The sequence below is a fragment of the Oculina patagonica genome, chromosome 6, assembly GCF_052425735.1.
Source record: "Oculina patagonica isolate OP01 chromosome 6, crgOcupat, whole genome shotgun sequence".
Lineage (NCBI taxonomy): Eukaryota > Metazoa > Cnidaria > Anthozoa > Scleractinia > Oculinidae > Oculina > Oculina patagonica.
In genome coordinates, this window is record NC_135763.1 from 35,057,591 (window position 1) to 35,072,071 (window position 14,481).

General features: G+C 38.5%; 1 protein-coding gene across 1 annotated transcript; it reads right to left on the reverse strand.

The window, feature by feature from the left end:
• Nucleotides 1-1,405: 1,405 nt before the first annotated feature.
• LOC144657016 (uncharacterized) lies at nucleotides 1,406-14,407 on the reverse strand. Its single transcript, XM_078517297.1, has 11 exons — nucleotides 14,240-14,407; nucleotides 10,997-11,059; nucleotides 10,556-10,685; nucleotides 8,901-8,955; nucleotides 8,552-8,599; nucleotides 7,833-8,013; nucleotides 6,921-7,204; nucleotides 5,880-5,915; nucleotides 5,190-5,252; nucleotides 4,803-4,928; nucleotides 1,406-3,708 (listed from the first exon to the last, which is right to left on the reverse strand). Exons 1-11 carry the CDS (start codon nucleotides 14,280-14,282, stop codon nucleotides 2,953-2,955), a joined length of 1,785 nt encoding a protein of 594 aa, XP_078373423.1. The 5' UTR covers nucleotides 14,283-14,407; the 3' UTR covers nucleotides 1,406-2,952.
• Between the last annotated feature and the right edge of the window lie 74 nt (nucleotides 14,408-14,481).

Below are 14,481 nucleotides of genomic sequence, written 5' to 3' on the forward strand. Positions count from 1 at the left end.
GATCAAACAGCTGGGGACTGGTGTTATATTCAGGTTATTATATAATTTTTGTTTGATTTGCATAAAAACGAACTCGTTTTCTAATGAAACGGTTTGGCACCGGAACTGTCTTTGACACAAAGGTAAAGTAAACGCGGAAATGACCTATTTCATCATTCCTTTAATGTTCCTTCAAAAATACGCAGGGCCAAATGATGTATTTGCACCTCTTACTCTGCTTAATTTTTCACAGTAAGGCAACCTCGTCCCCAGTGCGCTTTTTCCTTCAGAGCGCTCTGAAGAGAGAAGCGCCCTGGGCCCTGGGAAAGAGGTTGAGAGTAAAGGTAGATTTCCACTGACGCGTATTTTTTACGTGCCTTTACGTGCGTAAAATTTTTTAGATACAACTGTATGAACGACTTGCGTAAACATGTAGGCAAGTAGTTCATACATTGTCTCTATTTTTTTCACGCAATTAATAGTACTCCGTCAACCTTGCGTTTATTGGTTACACGTTAGCACTGCAGTTACTGCAAGGCAAAATTTTTTCTTACAATTCTCTCTGAGCGAAGCGTGATGATTGGGCGAGGTAAATTCGCGCTCGCCAAAGTAGCATTTGGACCCCAAATCAAATCACTAGGCCAATTTAAACTTGTAATTGAACAAACAGAATGATTTTCCCGAGGGGTGGCCGGTGGGGGAGAGAAATTCCTGCGAATCAACCATCCCGCCGTCATTATTTTGTTTTGGCTTGTTGTAATATTTCTTTTAAGTGTTTCGTTTTGTAAGATTCTTTTTCTGTTTTTAGTGTAAAGGAATTTTTAAGGGGTAAGTGCTCAATCCCCCCCCTCCCTTATTATGGCTCATGGTCATATCGTCGCAAGGCTCAACAGTGACGATATGACCATGAGCCATAATAAAATCTCGCACAACTGGAAGCTGCAAAATAAGAGTTACTCAGAAAAATTGCCCAACACCCCCTCTTCTCAAAAATATTATGGTCCATACCTTTTAAGAATCTTTTCTTACATGAGCCAAGCGGGGATCACGTGACCTGCGTTCTACTGAAATTATAACTTTTCCGGTCTCCCAAAGAGTTCGAGGAAAAAACGTTCAATAAGAGCTGTTAATGAAATAAGCAAGACAGGCAATTTTAATTTTGTACAATTTTCAAAAATTGAGAGGATGTTTGTGGAAAACGTTGCAATCATATAGACCTTTTCTTGCATTCCAACTAACAATGGCGCCAAGTCGAGATATGGGCGGACAAAAATACAAGAAATGTATGCACTGAAGTGGAACGCGGGAAAGGTCTATTGAAGCCAAGGTACTGTTTTTGAGTAAAGTGACAATCTTTCAACAATTAATCTTGGGACATAAATTTACGAAAACAGAGCTCAGTGTACAAAAATACTACAACACCAGCTAATGTTTTAAACTTTTATTCATTTCGCACTCTCATTAATTAATTAGTTAATTAATTAATCTGCTTGTCAAACACTAGGTCAAGCGAGCTGAATTTGGGAGGGGAGACCGACAAAATGGGTTTCGATAGGGGCTCTTAAAATTCTACAGGATAAGTTCTAAAACAAACCTAAAACTAGCGCGTGACGGGGAAAACACAAGACTTTAATATTATTAGCGGACTGGCTTTACTTCTTGGTATGTTCCTAAATTTTAAATATAGCTTTAGAAGGTTCTTTTCCGCCTTCTATGTCACAAACTTTTCTCTACTCTATATTTTGCATTCTATTAATTTTACATCCACAGCTTGTCATTGGTTTTCAGAGATTCTTCGAAAAATAAAAATTCTTTTTAAACATCCGTTATCGATACAAAGTTTGCGTTCAACGTAAAAAGGTTGCTAGTCTGTGTGAACAAGTTCTGTACCATCAAGCTCTCTGCCAAAAAGTGACTTTCTCATTGTTGTAAAAAAAAGGCTGATATCCAAGAAAAACCTTTTCTAACTTGTAATAACTAACACTCGTTACAGTAGCTAATTGTAGTATTTACAACAGCAAATATTTATCTTCTACTTAATTGCTAAATTGAAGAATTGCATCTCTATAGTATCGCTAGTAAAACTCTAACTTGTCGTGCTTATGTTCCAAAACGCCATTCAATTAACTTTATTTTAGTTTACTAATATCTTCACCTATCAATTTTATTCATTGTTTGCATTTGGGCTTATGCAGCGGGTAGTCACATGACCGAACAAGTCAATCATAAAAATATCCCTTATGCATGTTTATGTCAGACTGGCTAGTTTCACCACCAAGCCTCGCTGTCGGAGTGCAAACTTGCAAATGTTATCATGAACGAATTCCCAAAGCAGCAAAGTTGAAAAGAATACCCACGTGAAAACTGCAAGAAGGTGGCAGTGGGTTGAGAATAATTCGCGTAAACGAGGCTTGGTGGTGAATTTTAAGTATATGACGTTATCATGCATAAGGCCTATAGTTGCTAGCACTTAAATGGTTTCCGGTAATAAAAAGCATTGAAAATTTTAGCTTTAGGATTGAGAAAGTTTGTATAACTGGAACGCAAGCCTAAATACATATCTTATTCAGAGAAAACTCTGTGAATTACGACTAGTTATTTAACGAGTCAATTTTTTCCTTTCGTGTACTAAAATGACTATTTCCTAAACTGAACTACAGCTTTTAAATCGTATTTGTTTTTCATGTGGTAAAGGAGACCAATGTTCTACGGTTGCATATTCGCCCTCTTCTTGCCAGCGATTTGTTTTGATTGACATGGTCACGCTGTTGCCTAGTGACCGCACGGCTTTTCCCCAGGCCTTGACTGCGAATTCGTTTCGGTGACGTCAACGGAACTAATCATGTGACCCGAAACGAATTGACTGCGGCGTTATAAAGGGCCTAGGAACTTGGCAAGCCGCGCTGCAAGGAGAAATCTTGTGAGAAACCATTTCCTTTTTACAATGATGACTAGCAATTCATGAACGCTTCTTCACTGTTGTTTACATTCTTTTTCTTTCTCTTTTTTCTTCTTATCAGAGCTGCGCCTGCGATGTGGTTGTATCAGCGGCACTACCTTAGGTTTCGAATCAGCTCCCGTCAGGGTGGACGTGGGGCTTTCTTCGGCGTTACTTATCTGTGACTTCCGGTTGAAGGTCGGATCTATAAACTCCGCGATATTGCAGTCAGTTCCATTAAGTAAGTGGCCATTATTGAGTAACTCGTGACTGGACGGCTCGGAGCTGGCTACTGTTGACCGCCGTTCTAACACTCTATGCTGCCGCGCGTTATTCGGTATCTCATCACCTTCCTCGTACAGCCGTTCCCAGACCGCTTCTCGGGTATCTGGGGACGTCGGTGACAGGGCAGCTTGAGCATGGGACGAGGAATGCGAAGAACCTGAGGACGACCTATGAGAGTGCTGCCTGTCATATTCCGCCGATCTTTCCAGCGAAGATTGAGGTGACGAGTTAGCAGAGCCCGGCAATCGTAGGGGTTCTCTGTCAAGCAGCATACTCGTAGGAGAATTGGAACTGGTTCTCGATAGCCTATGTACATTTTCTCTCTCTCTTTCAAACGACCCATTGCGTTGCCCGCTAGCTAGTCTCTCGGGGCTGCTGTATTTCCGATGTGCGAAGTCGTCTCTTTGATGGTCGTGTTCTGTTCTGAAAGACGGCTCATCCTGCAGCAGATCGGGGATTTGGTTTCTGTGAACTGATTCCTCATACGAAGGAAGTCTCTGATGCGACTGAAATAGAATTAAGCCAACGGAAAGAGTTAATAGTAAATTAGACGTTTTGAATTGCTTAGTCTAGTAAAGACACTTGCTGTTCCCGTGCCAAGCTTATACTGCATCAAGGGTGCTTTAAGATTCGGCAAAAATAACGCGATTCACTCCCAAAGAAGACATTTCACGGAAGTTTTTATGTTTTGAAACAGCGGTAGCGCCCTGCACTCCGGATCGAGTGGTCCAGATTCGAGCCCTGGCTCTAGTGATTGCGTTATGTTCTTGGGCAAGACACTTAACTCTCACAGTGCCCTCTCGCCACGCAGTTGTAAAAAATTAATAAGTACCGGTGAATTCAATGCTGGGGGTAACCCTGCGATGGACTAAGCCGCTTCCTGCTACAGAAACTGGGATAAGCTCCGGTCTGATGGGTCACTCGTCTCGAATGCAGACTTTACCACCTAAGGGCCTGTTTACATGATTCCGGAATGACTTTCATTCCGGAACGAGTTCATTCCATCCCCATACATTTCTCTGTATCTGTTTACATGATACCGAGACGAAAGTCAAGTCATCCGGAATGAGTTCATTCCGGTTTTCATCCGGAAGAAATTTTCGTTCCGGAATGACATCTCATTCTGGTATCATGTAAACACGAAACGATTTCGTTCCGAGATGACACCGCACTCATGAAACCTCAAACGGAGGCCACAGTTTGAACTCAGAGCGAAAAACGGTAATGGTATTTCCTGTTTAGCCCAAAGAAGCAGCCCTACGGTCAAATTTCTCGTTAAAATTGCAGAATTGGTCATAAATGGGGACAATAACATGTTTGCGCGAAACACGCGCCATCTTTGTTTTTGATCTCGCGCGAAAACCACGCACGTGAAAACGCCTAGGTTGAGCCGGTCGACTGTTTCATGTGAATGCAGAACGAACTTCATTCCGAAATGAGTTTCGTTCCGGAATGAAAGTCATACCGGAATCATGTAAACAGGCCCTTACTTGGCCCAACATTACCGTTTGAAATTCAAACCAATTGAGTGCTGGAGAAAGCTCGGGACTTGCCCATTTATTTGGTTCTTGTTAACTGAGGACGTGAACTGAAAACCCACCTGGAGTTCCCCTGTACTCCCAGAGGTGCTTTCAGCGGGAACTGTCTGCGCTCTTCTTAGCTGTCTTTCTCTCTTGAGCTTTTGTAATCTAATATACTCTCTTCTCTGTAACTCCTTTGCAAATTCCTTCAAACACAAATGAAAACCGTAAGTCGTTCGTAGACAGTAGTTTCTAGTGGTGCTGTTCATTTTTTTTTTAGTTTTCAACCAGAAATTTTAAGGATATGGCTTAGTTCTGAATCAATTTATCAAAATAGATTACTTTCTCTTCATCGAGCGTTAGACCCATTGGCACGCAATGCGTGCAGACGGCTGTAATACAAGACCGATATTATGGAGCTTCTTCCTTATCACGTATATAAATATATGGTGCATTGCATTACATACCCTGTCCTGATATTCCAAGGCAAGCTTTCTGTCGTGCTCAGCCTGACGGTCTTGTTCTATCAACTAACGTAGAACAAAATATGGTTTTAGTATTGTCAAAATTTGAGGGAGAACAATAATCGATTTAGGAGCAACAAGAATTGGGGCCTTTTGTGACACACGGTGCAGAGAGGACTAAGTAAGTACAGCGTGCATAGAGCAGTTTTCAATTGAGTGTCGTAAAACCAAAACCAAAACCGAAACCAAAGTAATTACTATGTCCTATCACAAACGACACAAACAATCCAGTGAACCAATCAAAGCTCGAAGCAAATACATGTAGCTGGCACGAAGCGCGGGAAAACGTGCGCGAGCGAGTCGCGATTTACTCCTGATTGGGCGAGAAAGTGGCGCGAAATTTTTAAACCAATCACTAAGCGTAGTGAACGCAAAACCAAAGCAAACGCAAAGTACTTTCGACACTCAAGTGAAAACCGCTCTAAGAAACAGGAATCAAAGAGGTAGGAATTTTGTCCAACTTTACTTTTAGATAGATGCCATTTTGCTTGAAAGCTTTCAAAATAGAAAGGCACAGCAGCATGAATTACCACCTTACTACATAAATAAAATTTGATTTTCACCTTGCGTAAAGACAAAAGCCTAACGGTGTTTTGACAAGTACGCGAAACGTTGCAAAACATGTAAACGTACCTTGTTTTCTTCCTCTTGTAGTTTTCTTGCAAATTCCTAATGAAGCAATAATAAATAAACATTAAAAATTACATTAACAATTTTCTTATTCTTAGTTTAAATTGGATAGAGAGTGGCCTTCTTTGGTTCAAAACCAACGACTTCATTTTCTTTTAATACAACAGTGGAGCCTTTACACAAGAAAAGCTGACCGTGGTTACATGTACCCCACCACCTTCCCCTTTCTGGAATGTGTCACTTTGTCCTAACAATTCAACGGCTTCCATTTATACTCTTGGGTGGAGAGAAGGTAAAGGTAAAAGGTAAAGCAACTTTATTTATACACGGTTTGTATTTAAAGCTAGAAGCTTGTGGGGCCGTGTATATGAAACAAATATAATCTATTAAATAAACATAACATGGTTAAAAATCCCAACTGGCAGGAGGCAGACCAGTTGGCTATTTACAAGCATGACCGAGGATTTGAACTCGGGACGACCGAGAACAAATCCAGATAGTGGTCAGAACGGGACTTGAACCCGGAACCTCCGGATTTCAAGTCCGGCGCTCTAACCACTCGGCCACGCATATAAATGCCTCCTTTGAGACAGAGGTACTGTGAGAGTAATTTTAAGTGTCATGAGTAGGAACATACATTTGTAGTTTATGACCTGGTCAAAGCTATTTGGAGTCCAATGTGCTAACCACTAGACCACTGCACCTTTGAGTAGGTTTGGACAATTTTATGTCATTCCTGACCAAAAAACTCATTAACAATTCATTAAGAAAATACAAAAGAAATTAATGTTTAATGAGTGTATTTATATCTGATAAAGACACGGCTAAACTTTACGTCCAATTTTCTAGGCCAAAATAACCCCAAATCTAAATATTAGTACAAGAATGAGTTGATCTACATCAGAAGATGTTTAAGCCGTTCAATAAATTCGCAGTTCGTGATATTTTTATCAAGTCTAAAACACTCGGCTGCGCCGCGTGTTTTAAACTTGATAAAACACTGCTGCTCATATTATTAAACATTATCATAACCAATTGACCCACCTCATCCTGTCTTTCGCGTGACCTCTTATGCGCCTTTTCCCGTACACCTTTATCCTCTGTTCCATCAAACAGATCGATTGCTGTTCCATCAGCCATGATGATTCTGTCGCTCTCTAGTCTCCCTCCCTCACTGGGTGGCAATTGAACCACAGCCCCCTCTCCCAAGCTGAACCTGTTCTCTGGCTCTGTGCCACTGTTACTTCTTCCTGCAAGACTGTGGCGGGGCTTAGTGTCCTCTGTATCTGGAGAAGATCGACCATTTCTAGATCCTACTGGAGGAGGCGCTGCAATGAAATAGGTATTAACAAGTCACCAAAGACGATAAAATATTATTGTTACCTACACTGTAAGTACATACACTGTAGACTCATGGTTTGTCCCACTCATTTAAATTTCTGGTAAAGAACATATCTTGAATAGAATTGCCATCTATGTCAAAGATTCCTCAGACTTTGATGTATAATGTTGAGAGAACCAGTGCAAATTTACAATTTGAAAAAAACCTGTAAAAATAGTTTCAACTCTTGCTAAGCTTCCTCTTTTATAGCTTCTAACTGAGTTTTAATCAACCAGCAAAACTCTCACAGCCAACAGAGTTTGATAGATTCCAATGCAAATTTGCTCTTCTTTGAAACCTGACTTCTGCTGAAGATCACAGAAGTTCTCCCCAATCTTTTCTGTGGGACTCTGTGGGGATTTGGGAAGTTATAAATCACATATGGTTAAGAGCACTTTGAAGTAAAAACTATTGAAAATTGCCCTCACAGTCTGTCAAATCAACAAGGCATTGTTTTCACAGACTTGAAACCGCCCCAAGTCTGAATTGAAAGGAAAACATTAAGAGGAAAAGAAATTCTAAAAGAAAAAATATTCTAGCTAAAGGAAACAATTGTTGCAAATAACCATTCAAACCTCTTTGTGTTTCAGCTTGCTCGCGATGATTCATGTGGTTTTCATCTTGATCCTGAAGTCCTGATATAGCTTCTTTGAGCATTTTTGCCTCCCTTTCCTCTCTTAGCTGTCGCTCTATTCTTCTTTGCCTCGCACGCTCCAGTTTTAATGCTTCTTTCTCTTGCAGTTGTCGTGCAATTTCCTAAAGTAAAGACATAAAGATTATTGCATTAGACTGCACTTGACAATGATTGCTTGGTGAACTGCTTTCATAGAAACTATAATAACCTAAACGGGGGAAGAAAAAAACTGTTTTAAAAATATTCCTCTCACAGAATTTTATAGTCAAATTTTCTGGGTCTTGCTGTCTCAAATTTTTTCTCAACACCATTTCAGAGTCTCAATTTCTTTTGCAAGGCTAAGAAAGCCTTGTCTTGCCATCTCACAAAATCTTGAATTCGCCATTTGCGACTCCATCAAAAGGATGCTGTACAAGTCATGTAGATCTATAAGCAGGGCCCAGTTGTTCAAAGGGTAGATTACTTTAAAAAAGTTAGTGTTAACAATGAACGATCAAGTTAATGAATGGACAAGCATGAAACCCAACCATCTCATTGTCTTGCCTTCCACAATGTTTCACAAGACATTTTATAACAGAGAAAGTTCTCTGGTAACATCATATTTTGTCTGTCTTAAAAAAGATCATAATTTTAGATTACAAAACTAAACATTCAACCAACCTCATCCCTTGTTTCTACATCCCTCTTTCTTCTTTCAATGTTTACTTCCTGAGGAAAAAAGCATTGCATAACAATCAACTTAACTAAAACCATGAACTCTGAAGAGAAGATGCTGTGCTTGGGGGATAATTTTCATGATCATGAATTGGACCCAAATGGTTTATTTTATGGAATGCTGCCAGTTAGAAATGCTGATTCCTTTCAGCCACAGAGCTAAGGACGCGGGGGTTGTCTCTAATCCAAAGCAACATTTTAAGGATTACATGTATGCAATAAATTAAAGAAAATAAAAGCTCTTAAATTTTAGTCGCCTCATATTTCAAACAAAAAAAACACAGTTTTTACTCACTTCACTTTGTAGCTTTTGCTGAAGGTCTCTAGCTAGCCATTGCTCTGGTTCTTCCCTAAGGTAAAAATAAATAATTTATTAATAATTAATATCATGTTATTGCATGACTGTATTTTAATGATTTCATGAAAGTCATGCAAACTTGAAATTTCATGCCAGTGCATCACATAAACAAATAGAAAGACCTGTGAAAACATGGCATAAGAAAACATTTGGTGACTTTTAAAGGCTCCCCTCATTCATTCAGGTTATTAACTTACAAAAAGTATTATTCTGATAATTCATTATTTTTTTGTCACATGAAATTTATTAGTTTTTGTTTTGACATTTTACTTTTTGACAGAGATAACAACATGTATATTAAATAACTGAAACATGCTGAATTGCCTTCATACAATGCTGGATTTAAAATATTTCAGTTTTACTTCAGTTGAATAAAATTAATATTGTAATAATAATATACGAAGTCATGCAATATTGCTACCAAACAAAAATTGAATATTAATTAATTTGGCAAGTGAACTTGAACTAATTAACATATCATGTTTCATTTTTTTTTTGAAAAAAAAAAAAAAAATCATGTTTCATATTCTTTGGGAAGAACAGTTCCATACATAGGTGTATATATTAATATCACTGCATATATTATTTAAGCTTGTTTTGTGATTTATACAAAGTCTAATATCAAAATTCCATGCAACAGCACATATCACTTAACACCTGCTCAATAGAGCACTTGCAGTTAACAACCAAACACAAAACAGTGCACGTTGCAAGTTTACGGCATGAATGTGTTGCAGATGTTGAATATACAAGAAATCACTTAGAATATAGAGAAACAACATCAAGAAATTACTAAGTTAAACAACTTCTGATCCCTAATTATAATCATTAGATGATGGGATGTGATAACACATCACGTGATACCCACATACATGTAGTGATTACAAGGAATGCATATATAAAAACTAACACGAAACTGGTATAACTGCACTTGGTCCAAAGCAGCCAAAACCACCTGACAGCCAAGCTTGCATAGCATAAACGCTAGACTACACCCCCCTGGCTGGGATGCTAGCCCATCACAGGTTAGTCATCACAAACCCATTAAATATTATCTTCTAGGTGGGCAGAGAGTAATGAGGCCCTGCCAGGGTAAATTCTGACAAGGGACATGGCCCAAAAAGTAGCGACAGCATACTAATAAAATCGCGACAAACGACAACCCTTTTGGAAAAACTTAAATTCCGACAAGGACAAGCAATTTTCCTTCAATTTAATTACCGACAGCGACATAAAGAGCGATAAAACAGCGACACGGCACATTTTAAAATTTAGACAAGCGACACGGGAACCCCCCTGGCAGGGCCTCAGTAATGAGAGAGTATTGCTAAAAAAAACCAAACACAATCAAGGATGTGGCTAAAAAACTAAGCTGACTTGTTACAACCCCATGCATGGTACTGTACATCTTTAAAATTACCCCATGTCTTTGATTGCTTAAATTTCAGCCAGGGAAAAGCTCCCTTTCAGATACATCACTGCACAATTAATGACCTCAGACAGTGATTGATCTTGTGTCCACTGGCAATGATGATTGAAAATTACACACTAATAATATTAAAATCAAATTAGTATAAAATAACATTTATTACATGTTTTGGACTTCTTCATCAGGAAGGAGCTGAGCATTTCTGACTTCTTCCAAATAAGTTATCTTTGCTGCCTTGACATCCTCGCGAACTGTTTTTCTTTCACTGCGGTTTCTGATATAATGGTGCCCAACTGCAAGACAGAAAGAGTACTTAGTACTTGTATTAAACTAGAAATCATCAACTGGTGATTATTACAAAAAAATTGGGCTATTACTAACACTATAATTTCTATATACAGTTGAACCTCTTAAATACAGACAGGACAGGGAAAAGTGTCCATATTATGGAGGTGTCCATATTATAGAGGTAGTGTTTGTATGAATTTTCGTCTCTTCGGACCAAGTGAACCATCAGCAATGGGGAAGTGTCTGTGTTTTTGAGGTGTCCATAAGCAGAGGTTTGACTGTAAATAAATTATTACTGACAGTAAATTAACATTACATTCTTCGTCTTGCAATCGCTGAGCCAATTCTCCATCTTCACGCACCCTGAAGTCTTGACAGACTGGAAAACATGAACAAAACTCAAAGTAAGCCTCTGACAAACGCTGTATGGCTTATTAAAAGGTGATAATATAAAAAACCCTTTCCCTGCCTGCTTACAATATACTGCATATCCTTGTCCATCCCTTGGTTAATAATCACCTCTCCCCCCCCCGACATCCAATGAGCAAGTATTTGAAACAATTCCTTCCTTGATTTATCCCCCTACCCCCAGAAGAACTGTCCCCTTTTGCTGCTAAATATACTTGCCCCTGGCTACTATTCTAGGGAATAATAAATTGTGACAAGCTTCAAGCATCAATAAATTTACATGTACAGGCCTGATAGAGCTTTTATAGTGAATGTGTTGGGTGACATAGTAAAAAGACTGTGACTAGCAATATTTTGATGGACTCCAGATCAAGTGGTCCAGTTTGAGCCTGGCCGGGGTCATTGTGTCCTGTTCCTGGGAGGGACACTTTGCTATGATAGTGCCTGTCTCCACCCAGGTGTATAAATGGGTACCAGCAAACTAATGCTGGGGGTTACCCTGCAATGAAGGTGCAAAGGGTTTATGCGTGACACGTGAAAAGGGCAAAAAATAGTCTGTGACGCGTGAAAATAGGGCAAAAACTATACGGATGGAGGCGTGAATTCTGCTGTTTCAAGTATACATGACACTAGCCTGCGAACAGGCTCCTGAGTGGAGTTACGCGAGCGGAAGAGCGGGGCCTGAAACGTAAAACGGGATCAGGACATCCCCTCCCCTCGGCCTTACTTTACATAATATATGATACTTAACCTACCTACCTAAGACAGGCAATTCAACACATACACAGAAAGACAATGAACTAACATTTTTTATAAATTTGGATAAATTTTTATAGATATACTTGTTGTTTGTTTGTTTCAGTTAATATATAAATAACCAACAAATGGTTAATTAAATTATAGGGTTTAACTGCAACACTTACTACTGATTCTTTGCAATGCTTTCTAATGGACTTATGAGGGATTATCACCTATAAAAGCCTAACAGATGTTATAAACAGATAAGATGGAAAAATACAGGGCTGTACACAATGATCTATCACTTAGTTGAAAATTCCCACAGAAGTCATTAATTAAATTACTTGAAAATTTCTAATGAAATCACAAACTGGTTTCTAATGAATTCCCAATCAGAAACTATCCAAGAATTCTTCATAATCAAATTTCTGTTCATTATTAACATTTGATTTGGACAACTCATGCAATAACATAAGAAGTGATGTTAGTTTTTTACCGTACTCAAAACAACATCAAACTCTACAAAATGGCAGCTTTGTGTTTTAAAACAATGAAGCTTTCTAAGGATTTTGTTTTGTCCTAAAGGTCTACTCTTTTCATTTTTGCATTGTCTTTGTTCAAAACATTGTTTTGACAATGTGGAAACAATTACTAACTTAACTTACAAAATGCATCAAAAATGAATTATTTTTGTATCTACTGAAATCAGCTGTGAAACAAGGATTTACCAAAAGGCAATCAAAGGTGGTGTAATTTCATATCACCTTACGAAAAAGCTTTTAAAAACATGTTCAAGCCGGCCTGTGGTTTAATAAATAGCTTTTTGTTTAGCTCAGCACAGAAGGGAGACCTCTTGCTGAGTATAAATTTGCAACTAAATTTGCAATCAAATTTTTATTGCATCAATTTCTCCAGTTGACCTCCTATGTACAAAGGCAATTTTGGCCTAGACCTTTAATTAACACAGAAATATTATCAAACAACAGAACAAAGAGATATTCAAAACAAAATCAGCAATTTTTTCTTTAAAAACTGTGTCCCGAGGAACTAAAACTGACAAGATTATTTTTCAAGTGAAAAATTGTTTAAAATGCAATTTATTCTAATATTTAAAAATCTGTTATTCTCAAAATTTTGATTTTACAACATTTAATATAGTAAGTTTATAATTAAGTGGTCTTGTTGATACAGTCGATCAGCAAGTTTCATTACACTAAAATATTTTGTTAGTGCAAAATAACTAAGGAAATGTCACTTGTTTGGTTTACCTTAATCGCCGATATTTACTTTCTAAACTAATAGAAGAGGAGCTTGAATTACTTCTAACGAAAATTTACAGTAAAATTTTTAATATCAACATGAATTTCACAAGAGTTGCCCTTGATCAACTGTAGAAATATTGATTCAAATATTTTTTGACCATTATAACGGAGAGCAGGATTAAAATTTGGTACGGTTAAAACTGACCTTGGAAAACTGTCAAGTCGTACGTGTGTCTTATGTTTCATATAGCAGCGGCGGAAATATTCGATTAAGCCTAGTTCTTTCCATTTGGCAGCTTTCTGATTTTCTCGCCTATTTTAGTTCGCCTGGCTTTGTCTAAAAGCTCCTTATGGAGGCATAATTCAAAACAAAAAGGGGATTAAACCCAGTGCGTGAAGCGATCTAATCTAATCAAAATGGAAAAACCTTCGCTGCACGAGCGATCGAGGCACATCGACAAAATGGCGGCTATTGACATTTTGTTGCACTCAGTACAAGCTAGGATCTGGCCTGTCAGCTCTTGGCACGAAAAAAAATTACGTTTCACAGCAGACACACTTCTAACTTCGAAGAGACACTCAATATCCGATACATGATGTTAAGATTTTTTGAAAACTTTTAGGGTTGAAAGTACAAGCTTTCCGCCTCGCGCTAGCGAGCTTGCTGCAACACCAGCAAAACAGCTGTGATTTAATTTATCCATCGCCCTTAATGATCGAAGCTTCAATTTTATGAATATCACAGCGATAACAGGTACAATTTCGAAACAAAGGGAGCATGGGAAAATACCTGTTCTGTGTAATACGCCGATTTGAATAGAATAATTCCGGGAGATCGGAAACTTGCAGAAGATGTGTCGAGGAGACCATGTAAGCTATATGCCCACAATATTTCTTTCGATTCACATGATTGAAGCCACACAAGGCATGGCTCAAACCATTGAAAATAAAATGGCATGGCTCTGTAACGTCTTTCTAAATGAAACACGGTAAATTCTTTGATCTGTTACACGTTTCTCAACAGTAATAAAATGAAAATTAGAACCTGGCTGAACAAACCCAACGAACGTCAAACGATCAACTGAAGACATGACGATTTTTATCGCGTTTGTTTAACCAGGATTTTCACTATTTTTACCGCCAGATCTTACCTTGACGAACAGAAGGCCTCTCAGATTCGTCTATTTCGGCCATGTTTCTTCAAACAAGCCCTAACTGGCGGAAAAATTGGATCAAATTTACAGCATTTCGATCAATATCAGAGAGTTTTCATTCGGAGCCGTTTCCTGTTGTTATCCGGGACTTCAGTGGTTCAACAAATAAAGGACTCTGATTGGTCAAGAAAACAATCGGTATTCACTTCGAAGCCACCGCTTCGGAAATGCACAAAAAG